This window comes from Poeciliopsis prolifica, unplaced genomic scaffold (assembly GCF_027474105.1).
Source record: "Poeciliopsis prolifica strain line A6 unplaced genomic scaffold, Auburn_PproV2 SCAFFOLD003, whole genome shotgun sequence".
Taxonomy (NCBI): Eukaryota; Metazoa; Chordata; class Actinopteri; order Cyprinodontiformes; family Poeciliidae; genus Poeciliopsis; species Poeciliopsis prolifica.
The window spans coordinates 11,038,100-11,057,180 of NW_026562378.1; the positions used below are offsets into that span (position 1 = coordinate 11,038,100).

At 39.1% G+C, this 19,081-nt stretch overlaps 2 protein-coding genes across 4 annotated transcripts in view; one reads left to right on the forward strand and one right to left on the reverse strand.

Annotated features, from left to right (window-relative positions):
• Positions 1-369: 369 nt before the first annotated feature.
• faim2b (Fas apoptotic inhibitory molecule 2b) lies at positions 370-5,209 on the forward strand. Of its 2 annotated transcripts, none has more exons than XM_055027642.1 (12): positions 370-634; positions 1,499-1,544; positions 1,631-1,698; positions 1,801-1,865; positions 1,970-2,023; positions 2,108-2,158; positions 2,675-2,714; positions 2,808-2,845; positions 2,937-3,024; positions 3,135-3,230; positions 3,475-3,528; positions 4,277-5,209. In XM_055027642.1, the coding sequence occupies exons 1-12, from the start codon at positions 620-622 to the stop codon at positions 4,424-4,426; spliced, it is 765 nt and encodes a 254-aa protein (XP_054883617.1). In that variant the 5' UTR covers positions 370-619; the 3' UTR covers positions 4,427-5,209. The 2 variants fall into 2 exon arrangements, with proteins under 2 accessions (XP_054883617.1, XP_054883616.1); XM_055027641.1 differs by having other exon boundaries at positions 371-634; positions 1,496-1,544.
• Positions 5,210-7,205: 1,996 nt separating this feature from the next.
• LOC129358514 (RNA-binding motif, single-stranded-interacting protein 2-like) overlaps positions 7,206-19,081 on the reverse strand; it is a 37,999-nt gene continuing 26,123 nt past the window's right edge. For both annotated transcript variants that reach the window (XM_055027637.1, XM_055027639.1), the window contains exons 5-14: positions 15,267-15,424; positions 15,075-15,154; positions 14,861-14,970; positions 14,665-14,708; positions 14,406-14,499; positions 14,137-14,187; positions 13,670-13,780; positions 13,479-13,559; positions 12,637-12,724; positions 7,206-12,443 (exon numbers count right to left, since the gene is read on the reverse strand). In XM_055027637.1, coding sequence (XP_054883612.1) covers positions 12,644-12,724; positions 13,479-13,559; positions 13,670-13,780; positions 14,137-14,187; positions 14,406-14,499; positions 14,665-14,708; positions 14,861-14,970; positions 15,075-15,154; positions 15,267-15,424 — 810 coding nt within the window. In that variant the 3' untranslated portion in view covers positions 7,206-12,443; positions 12,637-12,643. The remainder of the gene's footprint in view (positions 12,444-12,636; positions 12,725-13,478; positions 13,560-13,669; positions 13,781-14,136; positions 14,188-14,405; positions 14,500-14,664; positions 14,709-14,860; positions 14,971-15,074; positions 15,155-15,266; positions 15,425-19,081) is intronic.

A 19,081-nucleotide genomic window follows, 5' to 3' on the forward strand; every position in this document is an offset into this window, starting at 1 on the left:
GAGATTGCATGATACATGAATGCATAATAAACAGCTATTAATAATAGCTAATAATATAAATTCACATGTCTGCAAACTAGCCATCCATAACAGGAGCCTTATTGTGAAGGAGGCATCCAAATCGGTATCTGCTCACATTTTGTGGAGTAGAACCGTTATGCAATGCTCTGTAGTTCAGTGTTTTAAGTCATTTATCTGGTGAGCAGTAAAAACAATTAGAGATTTAAACTCAGCTAAGAGGGTCAGGGACATAAATAACCCCTCGTATTTGGCGAACCGCGCTGGTCCAACCGTGCTGCATGGGCCCCCGCGCTCTGAGGCCTACCTGGAGAGCGCTGGATCAGGCCCGGGCAAACGCACAGGGGATCAGGGTTAGAGGGAGATTAACGCAGGCCTATAAAGCTGTGTAATCCGCTCAAATTCAGAGCGTCAACTCCTCCACAAACAGCGTCTGTGCTCACACAGTGTCGGCGCGTTTCGGAGCCACAGGGAGCCACAGAACCAGAGCGACGAGGGTCGAGCGGCGAACCGACTTGGTGCAAAACAGGCGAAAGAAACGTGACAGGAGGCCGAACCCGTCCTCAGCGTCAGCAGCTGGAAGGAGCTCGAAGGGAGAATCATGAAAAAATCAAAGGTATCAAAGGTCTTTTAGATATGTATTTTTTGAAACGTCGTCATGAATGGGGTGTGCATGTGGATCAAGAAATATTTTGATAAACAACAAAATCTTGAGCTGGTTAATGCAGAATCTTTTTTCTGACGTCCTTTTTGCTCTGAAAAAAGCAAAACATGTTGTAATATTTCCTTTTTGCTATGAGGGGAAAGCGGTGTGTAATCAGTGGTAAGAGTTATGCAGCAGCAGATTATTTATGTGCATTTTGAGATTCTACATTTTCAGTTCTCATTTATTACTCTCGTCTTATTTCCCTTGTCTTAAATCTTTTTGTTTTTTTTCACCAGTTTGAATAAACAAACTGGTGGAGTCAAAATATCTGGGTCCTGCAAAGGTTTGAACTTTAGATTCAATATCGATGCGTTCAAATTGTCACTTTCGTCATAACATTCAAAGAGATGTTATAAAAGGCAAAGTCTGAACCCACATATTTACTCAGTACAGCATCTTTTTAATAAAATTTCTTTCTTTGTTCTGCAGTTATAAGTCATAAACATGTCAAAATTGACACCATAGTGTCAAAACGTTTTGCTGCCTGTTATTACATCATGATTGCAAACGTCAAATCAAGCATCAAGGTGACGTTACACCTGCGAGGATGTCAACTAGGATTGTAAAGTCACCCCACTTTTGTTTTTCGGCCTCCCTTTGCCCACATGAAGGTTCATATGAACTTTCAAACTAATCTAACAAGTGAGACCAGACCTATTTTGCACAAATTGCTCACAGAAACTTTTTCCAGATTCAAAACTCTCGAATCTTGAGAGCAGGTGGGACGATGCCAGGATTTAATGGTCCCGCTTCTCTCTTGTTGTATCCCAGCAGGTGGGGAATGAGAATGAGCCTCCCAGCTACCAGGAAGCAACTGCAGGTGAAGAGCTAACACCGTCTCTGCAGGCGACGCAGCGATGCAGCTGGAAGATGATTACGATAATATATGTCCTTTTTATCCCGCAGGCTATCCTGAGATGGAGGCCCAGTTTGCCTGGGATGATAAGACCATCAGGAGGACTTTCATCAGAAAGGTGCTTGAATGCAGACCGAATCAAAGGAAGCGACGTAATAAACTGAAAAAATGAATCAATGAAAGGAACCCTAAATCTGACAAAGTGCTCGTCTGTCTGCAGGTTTACGCCATCCTCATGCTCCAGCTGTCTGTGACTGTCGGGATTGTTTGTCTCTTCACGTTTTGGTAATTTGGTCTCGTTGTTCCTCCTCCTGTTCTGCTGATCTGAACTCCTTTATTTATCGATGCACATCCAGCTGAATCTAGACAACCTCTGCCTTTCTTTTCAGCGCGCCCGTGAGGTTTTACATCCAGACCAACCCCAGCCTGTACATGGCATCTTAGTGAGTAAAAATACTTCACTGTACCGTAATTCACACGGCCTGTTTACATGACTCATTAACTCTTTTTCCCCCTTGCTTTTACAGCATTATGTTTTTTGCAACCTACATTGCTCTGTCCTGCTGCGGAGATCTGAGGTATGATGATCGGCTTGTCCTGACATATTAGAGAGTTGACACTCTTATGTTTTTTTTTTATCTCTTTAATTTGACATCTTAATGGTTTATTTTAGTGATTCAGTTTGAATGCCATACAAAAATGTTTACCTTGCTCCTTCTCATATGGATACGTGACATATTTGACACATGGCACTTTTGCGGTCACATTTAAGTAACGCTTAACTTTTTATTAGGATTTTGTGCATTCAGCAACATATTTACCCAAAGCAGCAGGGTTTTGAGTAAACTCTTTGCTGAAGAGGTAAAATTGTATCAAAAATGATACATTAGGCATTAAAGGCAAATCTATATATTTTTAGATACAGTGCAACTATGATTTAAATCCATAAAAGTAGATTCATGTTCATATCAGCACACAAAAAGCAGAAACGTTGATTTGTCGTGACTTTGTTAAAGAAGCTGAGGAAACTTGACTTACTTACATTTGATGTTATGGGGAGGATGACGGGGTATTTTTTTCTTTTCTCACAACAGGAGGCAGTTTCCCTGGAACATTACTCTTTTAGTTCTTTTCGTAAGTATTATTCTCACAGAGATAAGAAAACTCTAAATGAAACGTCACACTCACTTCACCGTAACTCCGCCTCTGTCTGTTTCTCCTTCCCAGACTTTGAGCATGGCCTTCATGATGGGCTTTGTTTCAAGGTAAATATTACCGGCCAGGCAGAAGCAGTCTTATGTATTTCATAGTGAGACGTTGTGTTTGTAGAAAAACCTCGTTTTGAAATGTCTGCAGCTTTTACAACACCAAGTCGGTGATGCTGTGTCTGGGAATCACAGCTCTGGTGTGTCTGTCCGTCACTGTGTTCAGCTTCCAGAGCAAGGTGAGCAGAGAAGAAGAGGCTTCATCATCTCTCCAAACAGCAAAGCAGCAGTAATTTGGTGGGATAACTGAATAATGTCCTTTCATTATTATTATTATTTTTTGCTGCAGATTGACGTAACGTCCTGCCAGGGCGTGCTGTTCTCTCTGTGTATGGCCATGCTTCTCTGCGCTATCACCATCTCCATCGTCGTCCCCTTCGGATACGTATGTCAGCCCTCCTTTCTTTTCTTTCTTTTTTTTTTTTTAATCCGGGGCCTTCTAGAAGAAAGCTAATTTAGCCCAGGATAATGATGAGTTCAACAACAGCTGCAGCTTAATGCTTCAGGTGCTTCTCACTTTGGCGTCAGTGAGACGGGATTGACCCAGCAGATAATCTTGGACTCTTCTGTCTTCTGCCTAAATTAGCACGATGACTGTGTTTGGTAACAGTGGTTGATTTTCATCACAGGTTCCCTGGTTACACGCCATCTATGCAGTGATAGGAGCCATCCTCTTCACTCTGGTAAGTCAGAATGCTGTTATGTTAATGTCATCGTAGCTGCAGAAATAAAGTTTGTTATTATAATTATTCTTATATTTGATGAGTGGGATTAGTGTGTTTAGTGTGATGCAGTTTACACTTCATTTGAAGGGCTGTACATGACACTGTCGTAAATGTGACGTAACACCTGTTATGGCCAGGAAGGCGTCTTTATGAATGTTTGTGACTGTTGTCCTCAAGAGTCATTTGGTACGTAATGAGATGATCCATGTATGTGTCATGTCATATTTATGACAGTGTCATGTCAGTCTTAATCAAATAAAGTGTCTCATCTGGACTTATTGCCATAATCCACTTTTTAGATTCAGAAAAAAAAAATCTGTTAAAATGAAAAGCTGTGCAAAGCTGAGGGTGTTGTTTTATAACCACACTCGGCCTGAAACGCCTCCATAAACCTCTGCCTGACCTGTCTGCCGGGCTCCCGGGGCGTCACGACGCTGCTTGTTCTCTAATAAACTTCTGAGGCTTTCACAGAACATTTACTGAGATTAAATTACACACTGCTGAACACTATTTCCTCCACAACCTCCCTTTTAATTGGGGGGATCTCTTCAAATGGACCCAAGTACAGATGCTTGCCAAACTTTTGAGAAGTTTGTGGTTGTAATGTGAAGTTTTAAGAATTCTGGAACTTTTATGCAAAGCAGAAAAAGTTCTTTTTTAATTGTTCTTAACTCTTATTTCCTCTCCCGGTCTTTTCCTGTTGCAGTTTTTAGCTTTTGACACACAGCTGCTCCTGGGAAACAAGCGCTACGCCATCAGTCCAGAGGAATACGTTTTCGCCACACTCAGCCTCTACCTGGACATCATCTACCTGTTCAGCTTCCTGCTGCAGCTCTCGGGATCCGGTCGGGATTGAAGCGTGTGGCGTTGAAAACCTGCAGCCCAGAGTCCATTCCCAGCAGCAGGATAACAAATCAGGGATATCCGGATCCTCGGATCAGATTCCTGACCAGTCTATTGCCTCTTCATGTAGCCCCAGCATCACCGCCCTGCTGCTGGTTCATACTGTACGACACGCATCACCTGAGGGAAGTGGTTTATATTTGTTCAGTGCTCTCTGACCCTTTGTGTTTAAATGTTCGGGAATCGTTGTGTACAATCAGAGCAATCAGCGCTGACTCACTGGCTCCATTTCCGTTTAAATACCACTAAGCCAGTGGCTGAGATTCAGCAAATCTGCTCTGATGTTCTGCTCTTTTGGATTCAGCTGATTTTATTTTACAACTTATTTTGAAAGGAGCATGCAGATGACCTTCTGTACCTGTATTAGCATTAGATGCCGTTCTCTGTACACTATTAATTTATGGTTGAAATTTGGTCGGAGAAACATCAACCACAAGGGATTGTGTGTAGCATGTTGCAGTGCTTTTAACTGGTAAGATCTGTTTCAATATAAACTATTAATTGAAGTTAAATGTGGCCTTTTAGGTGTGATAGAAATATATTTTTCTCTCTCAGATTAATGACTTGCGTAAGAATGAAGACGGTTTAATGTGAATCAAAACGTGGAAAGCAACTGTTTTATTTAATTTTTTTTTTACAAACTAAAAGCTTTGTGTAGATGCTCCGACTCTACCAAAAACTGACTCGTGACATACGCTGTATGGTTTGTGTGAACAATAAAAAAGTGAAAACCAAAGCAGTGAAGTTTTCTGATCACATATCCAGTTAACATGATGTCAGAGTGCAAATCTACATTTATATTATTGTGAATGAACGTTTTGGGACATTAGTTTAATCCAAGCAGATGCTAAAAGAAGGTTTAATAACTGCTGAAGTCAGAGAAGGCCAAAAAAACAAACAAAAAACAAGGAGATTGAAATTAAACATGTTCAAGATATTAAAAAAGAAGTCAAAAATTATTTAAATTTTTTGTTCTTAAAATTTTTTATAATTTAATAACCCTAACCCACCACAGATTATTCTCATTTGTCTAATTTGCACCTTAAAATTTATCAAAAATAAAGCTATTGAAGGCAATATGATATAAAAAAATAGATCCTGCTCAACCACATGTGGACATTTAATACCAATTTAAACAACAGTATGAAATTCAAATAATTAAAAAAACAATGAGACTGAGCTGAAATGTTTCTGTATAAAAAGCATTAAAAGTGCAAACTTTTGGTGATGAGTAAATTATGAAATGATATTTTGAAGTAACACCTTTACTTCAGAACAAATTTTGGCTACTTTACTATCTATGGTCACTTCAGTGAGTGAAGAACAGGTGCAGATGAACAATCACACAACTGAAGTAACGTTGTTTCTTGTTTTTCTATCATTTTCCGCCAGTTGTTTAAGGCTCTTTGCATGTACGGCACATCACATCCGAAAGCGAAATGCGGCTTTCTTGCTTCCACTTTTGAATTACCAAACATTGTTGACTTAAAACTATAATAGGGTTTTAGGTTTTCACGGATTTCCAAACAATCCGCAAAGTTTGCAGCCTTCACTTCACTCCAGATCAGCTTCTTCAGCCTAAAACTACCGGGAGAGACGGAGGGTAAATAAAGGAGCCGTCCTGTGTTATTTCCATGGAACCACTTCTGTATTCAGCCTGAGAGGAGCGTATGGGAACAAGTGAGCAGACAGGAGCCAAACAGCCGAGCAACTGGTCTTTCTGTACACACTGCTGTAAACACCATCCTATTCCAGCTCTTCTCAAGAAGCAGACAAAAGTAATAAAACTAAATAACATGGAGACCTTAAAGAACACGGCCATATTTTTCTAAAAGCAACAACTTTGAACCTGGGCGGTCAGCTGACCTACGACTCCGACACCAGAGCTGCTCTACTGTTAAGCGATGGGCTTGTTGCGGTTCCTTTTGGCCGGGAAGCAAAAAGCCCGAACCGTAATCTGTAATCTGCCCCGTTACTTGGTTTGTGTTTGACACTAATGACGACAAACACATGTATTCCTGAGAACAAGTACAAAATAAGGTAAAAACTTTGTCCGTTAGAATGGATTAAAATGTTTACGTACTTATATAGCACAATTTTACAAGAAAAACGTCGGAGAATATTGTCTTCTAGCATAAACTGAAGTTAATGTTAACCACAAAGTTCAAAGAAAGTAAAACTCACCTTTGTATCCGTGAATGTATAACGAGTTGTACATCTTTTCTACTTATTGGAGCTTCGGATCGAGGAACTTTGTTAATTGTTACCTTGGGCTATAGCCCTGAAAGCACCCAGTGTAAAATGTCATTTTCAACAGACCGGAAGAGACAGAGCCGCATTTCCCCGAACACGGAAGCTGACGTGCAGGAGATTGAAATTAAACATGTTTAATTTCAATTAATTATCAGAATATTATCAGAATATTATCAGAAAGCCTTATGTTGTAAAAATCATGCAATGATTTTACTTTCCAAAAAATACCCGAATTTGCTCATTATTGCACATTTGTGTCTGACTTATTACTATGCCACTAAAAATATAGTAATAATAATTAGACAATAAAATAAAATGTATGTACTTTAGTAGTCTTTACCTGAGTAATTTTTTTAAAAAATTACTTTTTTTTTCTACTTGAAGGATTACTTTTTTGAAGTGATAATACTCTCTTTGGAGCAAATCTACTCATTAGAGGTAAGCACACAGTTACACATATACAAATAAAAACAGCTCACTCAAACATTAAAAGTTGTTTTATTATAAAAAGAAAACTGACAAATTCAAAGATAAATCAAAGAGAAAGTAAAATCTTGTCTCAATCATTTAAAAAACAAAAACAAAACACAAGTTAAAGACAATTTAGCAACTCTGGCACAGGAAGACAAAAGTAGCCAAGTGGCTTTTGCAAAATAAACCAAATAGAAAACCTCTTTCCTCTAACAAAACTGTACAAATGCGTTATTGTATAAATAATAAAATGTTCACAAACAGGGAGTTTTACGAGCCCAGTGGATTTTCAGAATGCTTCACGAAAACGTTCAGTGTGGAAAGTTCAACAGCACCACCTTTAGCTGGACTTCGATCAATAAAGATATGCTGGGACGCGAGCCTGAACATTCTTTTACCCAGGCGGAATAAAAATCAGTATTGTTAGTTGTAAATCCCTCAAAACAAGCAATTCACACCAAAAAAAAAAACAAAAAAAAACCGTCCAGTTCCCCCGTCGTGTTACCATAGCAGACATAAACATGCGCTTTACAGCGGATGTTTTGTACTTTATAGCCACCGCGGTTTCTCCTGCCCTCTCATAAAGAGAGGTGGAGCAAGTTGAGAATCGGGCCATAAGATCCCACTACCTCCTAAGCGATGGCTGATCCGCTAGGAAAATAACAGAATCTAAGAAAACAGATGTGTAGCATTGTGAAAATCCAGACTGAACAAGCTAAAACCACCCGCTTGGAAATCCTATCTTAGCAGCGAAACAATTTGAAACTATGAAATAAGCCACCAAATTAACTTTAGGATGGATTTTTTTTTAATAATAATAAAAGAGCATTTGAAATATTAGTAAGTGCAACAAATTCTTTTTAAATCTTAAATTGTGTGTACTATCTACAAAATTAGTTTGAGTATTTTTTTTTTCTTACAATATTGCAATCAAAAGACAAGTTCATTTACAAACATTACAACTCCTTCTTGTAACATTTTCTCTCGTAAAAAAATAAAAAAATAAATAAACACTGCTTTGCAACTAACACATGGTCATTTCATAGTTTCAAACATCACGGTTTGTGTATTAAAAGTGGTGGCTAAAACATGGAATAGCATTTATTTGGATATTTCCTTCATGGTGCACTGAATCTGAAAACTTGATAGTCACGATGTTATCTGGACAGGTCATAAATCATACAAAAAGAAGAAAAAACAAACAAAAAAATCACTGAATCACACAAGATGAAACAAAATAGACTGGTAAAGAGAGAGCAAGTACAAAGAGAAAAAAAAGGCTATGTACAAAAGTAACTTTGTGTCTGAAAACTGTCTGTTTAACACAATGAAGAGCAAAGCTGTTTTTCTCCTGGACGTGTGTTGAACCCCCCATAGATTCACCAGTGTGTCTGCATGCACTCAAAAGCTCTCCTATTTACAGTCGAGGAACGTCCTCCCTACAAATGCTTTAAAAAAATGTATCAAGAGGACATTTCTTCTTTGCATCGTCTAAATAGGTCTGCAAAGGAAATAATAAATCAACTTTACCTGTGGTCATAATTTTGAGCATGATTCCACGCTTGTCCTATTTCTAATGTCTGACTTCATCCGATTTTTAAAAATGCAATTAAAAAAAAAAATGGAGATAGCTACAATGTCTTTGGTTGCAGAAACATAAAGCAGGACAACAGCTAAAAGTTAACGTCATAAAAAAAAAAAAAAGACCAGGACAGAATCAGGAGGATCAAACTGTGAAGCCCTGAGGCAGACGTCGTTGACCTCGAAAGATGAATGATTAAACAGGAGCATAAACCAGCAGCGACTCTGATGTGATAACTAACTCGACGGGATGCAGAGAAGCCTGTTGCCATTTTCATAGTATATACAAATAAAAGTCAATTCAGTGAGAAATCAGGCAGTAAATCCAGAAAAGGATCATTAAGGCTTCGCTAAAAATGTTTAGTTTTTATTTTTTTGCAGAATTTTGGATCTCTCACAAATTCATTCAGACTTGCAGTCTCACTAAGGCTGTCAGAATCGTCTGTAATGGCACTTCCATGGTCTGGTGAGCAGTCCTTTGTAAAAACCACTACTTACTATCTACATATCTACAGTTCTGGTGTCTACAAATTTACAGGTCGACATATTTGAACAGACATGGTGACGTCAGTTTCACTTCACTCCATGTGCTGACCGGTATTTATTTGAACACCGCGACGCTTGGAGCAGGACGAAACGCTTGGATCAGCACAACATTTCCGTCAGTTTGGTTGAGCTCTCGGCTCTGAAAAGCTCTCCACAAACAGTTTGGACACAATATGAGGACAGACAGACGACACAAGGCTTGGAACGGAAACTTTTCATGAAAGTGAAACATGAGAAATCTCGATGTGAACAAGAGAAAAGCCTCAAACCAATTGAAGAGGAAACTAACATCTAGTCTCTGTGAAGAGATAAAACTCTACAGCTAAAATCTAAGCTAAGAATATTTCATCAAAAAAAGGCAAATCTTTTTAGCAACAAACAAGAGAAACAACAACAACAACAAAAACCCAGAAAAAATATCTTTCTACAAACTAAAAACTTACAGACAGACTCAAACTCAGATGACAGCAGCATTGAAAAAAAAAAAGACTTATCACTCCCTTTCCTATCAAACTAAACCATTCGGTGGGATTTTCTAAGTCTTTCATTAATTTTCCCTCATCACTTTTACTACTCTTTAATTTAGTAACTGCATTGCTCTTTTTACACATAATATCTAACTGCTTCGTTCTAAAGCATGTTCACCTCACCTCTGGGACAGAGGCTGAATTAAAAGATACCTGATGGCAGCTGCAACAAAACCGCTTAAAACCACTTCTCAGAGATAGGCATGGGCCGCTGTGGAAATATACAGTTGAGCAAAGAATGACACGGTTTCATAGGTGTTGAAAGACAAAATTAATAAATGTAATAAAACAAAACAAAAATAAGATATAAATAAAAAGCATGGAGAAAATGGCAGGTAACTAGAATTGGCTAACAGTAACACTCTTCAGAGTGGAATTTGTTACAGAGGGAAGAAGACTCTAACTTAGCAATCTTCAGTATCAGTAAGGCTTTTATAGATTAAATCTTAGGAAGTGCAAAAGGTTTAAGAAGCTATTCTTTCTATTTCAGCTATTGAGTCCTGCCTTCTGTTAATTCTGGAAGCTGTTTTTAAACAGGCTGAGAGAGACAGCAGGACTAAATCCATCATGTCAATGTTGCTCTGTTTCATTAAACTGAATTTAATATGAAGCATCCTGTACTTAGAAATGTTGCCATCACAGTTAAGGTAACAGTCTGCACTCTTTAAGTACATTTTAATGCAGAACAGCACCTTTTTGCCCCTGACACTAGCAAGACGAATAACTAATTTAAGATGCTAAAAGCAGCTTAAAATGTTCTACCTTCAGTCATTCAGATTTTTTCATGTATATGATTGTAAAAGCCTGCTCTACAGAGGCTCAAAGAGGAAATGTGATGTTGGGTCTGCAAATATTATAAATAAACAATAACCAGCCACACACACACACCCACCCACACCCACACACACAAACTACAAACTGACAAAACTACTGCTAGCTGGTTAATTAAAGTGGAAATGCTAACTTGGGGGATTGCTATGCTAACTAGCTAACTATGTCATTTCTGCCATTTGGTTCTTTACAAATAAAAGTTGAGAGCCTGGCTAGCTAATATTTTTAGCTAATGAGCCAGGCTAGCTGTCATGTTAGCAAAACTGTACATAGGCGTTAATTTACCAACGGGACACTTAGATCTTGGTATTAAATAGATTAATCAATCAATTAAATAGATTTTTGGCTAATATGCTCAATTTGCAGCAAGATGTATTGGGAACCTGACAAGCAATTGTTAGCCAGTTGATTAGTGATGTTAGCTGCTGTTAGCTTGACTGTACTGGGATGTTTGTTGCTAAATTTCATTCTAAAACGATCGCTACTTTAAACACGTTTTTCCAAAAAAAGTCTAAAACAATCTTTCCCTGCTTATGGTTATGACACACTTATTGCAGCGATCGCCACGCTGAAACTTTCTTTAGCATCAAAATTTGATGTTTGACTGTGAAACCGTGACTTTGTAAAATCGAATGACAATCAAACGTGACGGTAGCCCATGCCTACTCATTGACAAAAATATGTGATGAGATTGCAATCTGATATACCAGGATGACTGTCAAAATGGACACAAGTCACTTTCATGTTTCCTTTAGCTGATAAATACACGACTGGAAGCCACTAAGTTTTCAAAAACCAAAAGAGTCACTTTAGAGAATCCATTAGGTCAAAAATTTGTAAGTCCATTTTAACTTGTCTTTAAAGACTACAACATTAAATAACTTCGTTTTCACAAATGTACGCTTCAATGATTAAAAACTCCAAAAAAATAGAACTATGATTTGAATATAAATATAAATAATCGATTGTCTTTTGTTCTGTTATGGTCTAAATAAACACAAACTATGAACAGTCAATGTTATTTTCATGCGCGTGTGAATAGAAATCTCTGCAGCAGTTACAAGAAGAAGTAGCTTTAAACGGTTTACCTCCCACACTTAGAATGACTCCACACATCAGACCAGCAAAACGTTTTGAAATCTGTACAAACTGCTGCTGCTGCAAATAAAATGTCAAACAACAGACATCAAAAACATAAAAATTAAAGTTTGCATATTTTACACACACAAAAAAAATAAAAGACACATTGTGTTTCAACTCTTCCTTGAATCACTCTGAAACATCCAGAATGCTTTATTTTTTTTAAAATAAGAATTCGCTATACCACTTGCACAAAAATAATGCTCTGTCATTTCTTCTTCTCCTATTTCTTTTGACATTTTTCAACAATGTTATTTTTTTTTTGCCTTTTTCAGTTATCAAAATAGACCCAATCTTCTTTGAAGAAGGCTCCCACCTTTGGTTGGTCAACTCTTGAGGACATGAGCTGAAGAGTCTGATGAAGTTTAATTGTCCTTTTTCTTAAACAAAAAAAAAAAAAAAGAACAAAAGAACAAAAACAAAGCAAAAACATAACAGACGCACACACACACACACTCACACCCACAAGTACACACACACAAGCACACTCACTGGCACACACGTGTTCCTTTTGTCATCCGTGTTCAAGTCCCGCTGATTGGTTATGGTTGAGATCTCTTCCAGCTTAATCCTGTTTTGGTTGGATTTGTTTCTTGCCCTGCGGCTTCTCATTGGTGGGAGCTGGAAAGTTCACAACACAGTGTTGGTGCTTTGAAGGTGCTCAGCAAACCATGTGCATAAGATATAATATTTTCCTTTGTCACTTTTTTAAATCGATAGAAATCTAAAAAAAATGCTCAATTGTTTCATTCTAATGACTAAATAAAATCCAGAGCGGCCAGTGTGATGCTCACACGCCTGGACATTTTCCCACCTCAGCTTCACTTGGTGTGTTGGTAGGAGTAGTTTGTATGTTCTGCCGGATTGTCCATGGCGACCTGCTGCTGCTGACCACCGTTCTCCTGATAAGAAAAAGTAAGACAGAATGTGTTGCAAAAGGATAAAATCTATATTAAAAATAGTGAAACAAGCAACATTTGTTCATTATTTAAAAGTGCTGAATTCTGTCATTTGTCTCCGTATCACATTTTAGATTGGAGACATCGCAGAGGCCTGTTTGTGTGAAAGTCATAGCTGACATTCACAAAAACATAATATTCAGATATCGAAATATGTAAATAAGGGCTTTATTTTATTATTATTTTGTTTTTCAGAAAATGTAAAGGGCATTATAAAACTTTTACTGTTTGCCTAAAAAGAGAGCTCAGTATGTAAAATCGTTCCATATCAAACAATAGAAAAAATAAAATTTTTCAATCTCACATTTCAATCCATCTTTAAATGATTTTTTTTTCATGTTGGTTTGCACTTAATATTTAGATTTTGTTATGTAAAGTTTGCTTACATTATATTTTTAAATTCACACAAAAAAACTAATTTTATAAAGTCAAAAATAAATAATATTACTTTTGATATTATTTATTTGAAAATAAATACATTTTTCAAATAAAAATTAGGCGAAAATTTGATGTTAAAATTAATCGTTTATTCAAGAATTAGTGAATTATTTGAGAGAAAAAAACTTTTACTGCCGGTTTCTAATGGGACTCTGATCTGTTGGCATATCCAGTTTAGGTCACGCTGCATAAATCTTTAGATACTGTCCATGAGCGTAACAAGTTCATACATGAGCAATCAGTGGAAAGTGTGTCATACCTCTACTGGGACATTGGAAGGAGGCACTGGGGTGTACTGGGGGATATAAGGCCCCTGCATAGTAGTGTTGGCTGGAATATACTGTAATGATGACAGGAAAACATGAATAAAAGACAGGAATAAATGATGTCAGCATGTCAGGACAGGAAGCCGCTGGTTCTGTGCCATGAGGAAGTGAAAGTGATACTGACTGTGCCCGTGCTGCCCAGAGACAGGTGGCTTAATTGCTGAGTGAGAGGCCCCATCATGGACGTGGGCTGGATGGACATGGCATGCTCCATTGTCGGGGTTAGCACTGTGCCCTGTGAATGGACAGCCGCACCAAGACTCAGTCAGCCTGTCTCCATTAACCTGGCACAATGTTCACTTTAAATAGTCACAAAGGACAAAGCAGCTGACCACTATTCATAACTGGGAGCAAATACAAAATCAACACTAAACAGTGAATATTTTGAGATTGGGTCAGACAGTTCAGAGAAAATGTATTTTTTCAAACTTGCTTATTTTGCTTTTGCTTTTGTATTCAACTCCACACTACTCCCGTCTCTCTGTCCTCATTTGACTCCTTCTCTTGACCTTTCAGACTTCCTCTGTGTTAAACTGTGCACTCTCACAACAAATTAATGGAGCAAAAGATTGTCTTCTGTGAGATACTCACAGCTGGCTGCATGAGGTATGACTGGTGGTGCATCCAGGACGGGCTGTGTACCTGTAATTATGAGAAACGTTAACAAAACTCATTTGTGCTTTTCGTCTGTTACAGTCACCCTTTGAGGTGCGCCACAAAAAAGCAAAGGGAGAGGAAGAAGTTGAAGAAATGCAGCTCTTTCAGCTTATGCAATGCGAATTTAACGAGGGATTCAGGTCAGACGTGGCAAAAACAAGACTATAAAGCCTAAAAACAATAATTATCTTGATGCGTCTCACCTGGTAGGAGGAGACAGGAGAATGCATGTAGGGCGAGAGAGAGGTCTGGGCAATCATTCGGTTTGGAGCCAGACTGTAGGGCGAGGAGTAGAAACTGTCGGGCAGACAGAAGATCGTGAGACGCGGGTAAATCAGCGATATTAGAAAGTTTCTGCGCCGGCCAGCAGAGGGCGACCTTTCACTGCAGCCCGTCAGCCGTGTTTATTTTACTGTAGGGCTGGGGCTGTTCTCTGTCAGTCTGTGCATACCACTCACTCACCCGTTCTGTAAGGCTGTTGGGTCAAACGCTAGCGTCATTCCTCCCTGGGAAAACAACACACAGGATTCAGAACCAGTGAGGTCATGCAAACACTGGCGCGAAACAGCATGTACACTTCAGAAAAAAATAAAATAAAATAAAAAATGTGGCTTTAAGTTCCTAATGAGGCAGCAGATTAACGCTTTGGATGCGTTACCGTATCTCCGTCTCGAGCCCAGGGCCTTCCATTCTGGAGGTACTTCCCCTGGCTCTGCCTCTTCTTCTGACCCCCGTCTGCAAACTTGCATAATAAGGGCTCTGTGGGTGCTGAGAGTGCAACAGATCAAACAAGTAAGTGAATTCAGTAATCACAGCAGGGAACGAAAACAAAACATCATGTTTGTATAGTACAAAGCAAACACTCCACACACCGAGCACTCCTGGAGGAGTCTTGATGAATTTGCCATTGAAATGCTGAATTATGGCCTCACACTTCTCTGTGGACTCCATTCTGAAACAAAAAAAAGGTCAGACTGAACTCCGACTGCAGAAATCTGTTCGCGTTACATGTGCTATTTACCTTGCTCAGCCAGGACGTTTAAATTCAGACAGAAAAGCCTCACCTTGCAAATCCCACGCCGCGGCTGGTTCCGTTGGCGTCCCGGAGGATCCGCGTGGAAATGACCTGGCCGAAGGACTTCAGCATGTTTTCCAGCTCTTGCTCGTCCATGGACACCGGCAGGTTGGAGATGTAGAGGTTGGTAGGGTCCTGCTCTTGTTGCTGCACAGCAAGATTGTTTTTTTATTAACCATTTGAAAGCATCAGGACTGGATGTTTAAGGCATGAACATTAAAAAATGTTTCATTTGGTTTCAATGTAATTTGGGGCAGAAGGAGAGAAGCTCAAACTTGTTCACTTTTCACACAAACTTCATTATTTAAAGATTTTTAAAAAAATATTTATTTAAAGTTTTTTTTGGCGCTACTAGCCTTTATACACTAGTACTTCAGTTACAGCAAGTCTTATAGCTATAAAGTGAACTTAACTGCAGACACTCTGGACAAAGAGCTGAGAAGATACATTTTCAGGTCATGCCAAAGATTCTCAGATCATTCTCAGTTTCATTCATGGCTGGGCTTTGACAGGACCACTTTAACACATATTACAACTAAGCCATTCTCTTGTAAATTTAGGGCTATCGTTCTGCTGCAAGGTGAACCTCCTGTCCAGTCTTGTCTCTGAGCATCTGACAGGTTTTCCTCTCAGGACTGTCCAGTATTTGCCTCCATCCCAGAGATGCTGCCTCTACCGTGTCTCAAAGTGGGGATGGTGGACTCAGGATGATGTGCAGTCTTATATTTAACATCTGTTTACTAAGCGAATACTATCTTGTATTTATAGGCAGAGCTGCACAATAATTCAAACCACATGTCAATGTATGAAGTAGCTCCACGCAAAAGACGGGATTGGGTTTTACATTTCCACTTACAAGCATGCAAATTCTACATGCCAATAACTGATGCATATATTTAGATCAGCTATTTTATCACACATTTTTTCCTAATATTGTGCAACCTTTTTAAGTGTATCAGAGTAAAATGGGTTGAATAAAATAGACACGTTTTGAAAACCGTGCACCATTTTCCTTCCTCTTTGTGTCCAATAGTATACTCTGAAGTGTATGGATATTTTAAAGTGCTTCGTTTTTAATGTAGCAATAACTTTTGAGCACTTTCCAAAAATCTTTGAGAATGCATTTGGATTCCCAAATGCAAGATCCTTGTCAGGCTGCTACAAAGATTTTTGTCCTGTCAGCTATGAGACCGGTCGTCTCATCAATGTCTGCTGCTTCTCCTGGTCCATTAACGTTTCATTGTATCTCTGCTCCTTGTAAAGCATCATTTTGCTCCCGGATCCGAAATGGATGAACTGTTTTAAGCAAGTTTTACCTGATCGATAAAACTGAAAACTGCGTAATTTGACACCCGAGATTTCCCATTAGTCACTGCCTCATCCTGCTGCTCACTGAATAACTTAACATTCACAGCTATGAATGTGAAAGAAAAAAAAAAGGCACACTTCTTGGTATAATTTTGTTTAAATGGGGAGATCTTGAAAGCAGCCAATAAATCAAGTATGGAGACTATTCAGATGCATTTTTAAGGCAATAGCTTGAAAGTGAAACCTTGTGTGACTGTGCAGAAGCCCACAGGAAGCCAGGCATGAAGTTTAAGAGTTCACAGAGCAACAGGAGCCTGGCAACCGGGAGAAAAGAGGCTGGGCTAAAAAGACAGGAAGGGAAAACAGAGAGTGAAAGAAGAGGATAGGGCAGAGAGTGGGTGGGAGAAATTAGCAGCTCAAAGGACTGATATTTTGTACAGAAAGAGACGACAAACAGGATGGGATGTAGTCGATGTCTGGAGTGATTTAGGTAATTAAAACTGGGAATGACAGACAAGAGCAAAACAGGAAGGGAAGACAGATGAGCCTCTACCGATCAGCAGGCTCCTGCCTTTCATCTAAATCTAATATATTTCCACCATTCACCATCAAGCCTCCTCTCCCTGCTGCTAAATGATATATGATTACCACGCAACCACAAATAATAAAGTCTTCATTGTGGAATGAGCAAACTGTCAAGAGATGCAGTTGGAAGCCATGTGAACCGGAACGGTGCGAGCAGCAAACAGGAGAGGACACGCAGCATCCCTCACTAATGCACGTCTGCACGGCACAAGTTGACAGAGGTGTTGACATGACGGCGCAAAATTCTGGAGAATATTTATAGCATCTCGCCGTCTGGATGGCTAAAAGGAAGCAACGTGTTTTCTGTTACTTTAGTCACTCAGGATGCTTGTTATATAACAAGTCTAAGCTCAGACTTTTGTTTGTTGCTCCCCAGCCTAAAGTCAAAACGAAGACTCGTTTCACGTTCACACGCAAACTCATCCCTGTTGTCGTCGTTCCAGGCCATCTCTCAGCCGCATCTGTTAAGGTGTGCCTCCGAGCTGACAGATTTGCCGGCTTGCGTTTAGAGCAACGTGTGTGACGTCTCGGTTTGAAATGGGAGGTGCAGGGAGGTAAGAATGGGTCTATTTATAACTTTACCATTGTTCTGCTGCCCCGAAGCATGCAGCGCCGGCGGGCTCGCCGCCGTGAGTCCCGGATGGCTCGTTCAGGGACTGAGCGTCCTCTGAGGACAGCGACTGTAAGGTGTGGCTCGCGCTGTTTGTGAACTGCACAGCTCAGCAACTAAGGTGAAGGTCTGTGCAAGTGAAGCTGAACTTGATATCAAGGATGTCCTGATGAGGATTGGTTTTTTGTCTCTGATACCAATGAGAGTCATTTAATGACAGGCATTTCCTATTAGAGGTTCAGTCCATTTTTTATTAAGTAGTGTTTAAAAATCAAAACACAAAATGAGAACTATAAAGTGTTTTTGTGTTTTTGAGGAAAAAAATGATATAAATAGCAGTTTTTCCTTTTTTCTCTAAAAACTCAAACATTTAGAGCACAAATTTAGAAATGGATGAAGATTTAGCTTCAATGAATTAATAGTTAATTGTATAATAAGCTTGTCTAAGAGATGTTAATCTTGTGGGTGGAAGCAAAAATGCTGCCAATTTACCCTCAATTTAAACAGCTTGTATCTAAATACTCAACTACAAAAGCAGTTCATCTTGGAAAAAAATGACCATGTCCTCCTCAATGTAGGACGTACTAAAAACTGATCCATTACGCCTAGAGGCCCCACAATATCCCCATAGCATGATGCATGTGTCTCCATGCTTTACAATGTACTGTGGCTTCACTTGTTTAGGGTTTGTCTGATAAACTGCAAGAAAGATCTTCTAAACATCTCCCAATGTTTACTGTGACTTTGTTTTGATTTGCTCCAATTTTAATTTTTTCCAATACCACATCCAGCTCATCAGATGAGACAATATGCAATATCGGTCGCACAAGACTATATATATAATATGTGCAGAAATAATAAATTTGGCAGTCTGGAAACAGCTCCATTTCCATGGGCCAGAGTAACACCCGTTACTCTTATTACATTTACTGTGTTTTAAAAGTTGGCAACTTGAAAAGCTTTGAGTGGTATTTTACCAATCACGCAAAAATGCCAGTACATCAGACCAGTACGGCGCAACTTGATATTCATATTGATTTTTCTTTGAACTGCAGTAACCCAGTGACACCAAGCAGCTAAGTATATTTAGGTTTATAGAATAGTTATCAACACGTCTGTCACAGAGCACATGCTGTCTGGGTGAGTCCAGTTTTGGTGTCCAGTTGCACTTGTCGAGTGTTAAGATATAGTGGATAGTGTGGCACTCTAACAGGGGAACTGCAGCAAACTTAGACACTGGATCTGGTTGCGGTGTACTGGTTCAGCTCAACTGGTCACATTGATCTCTGACGGTTTTAAAG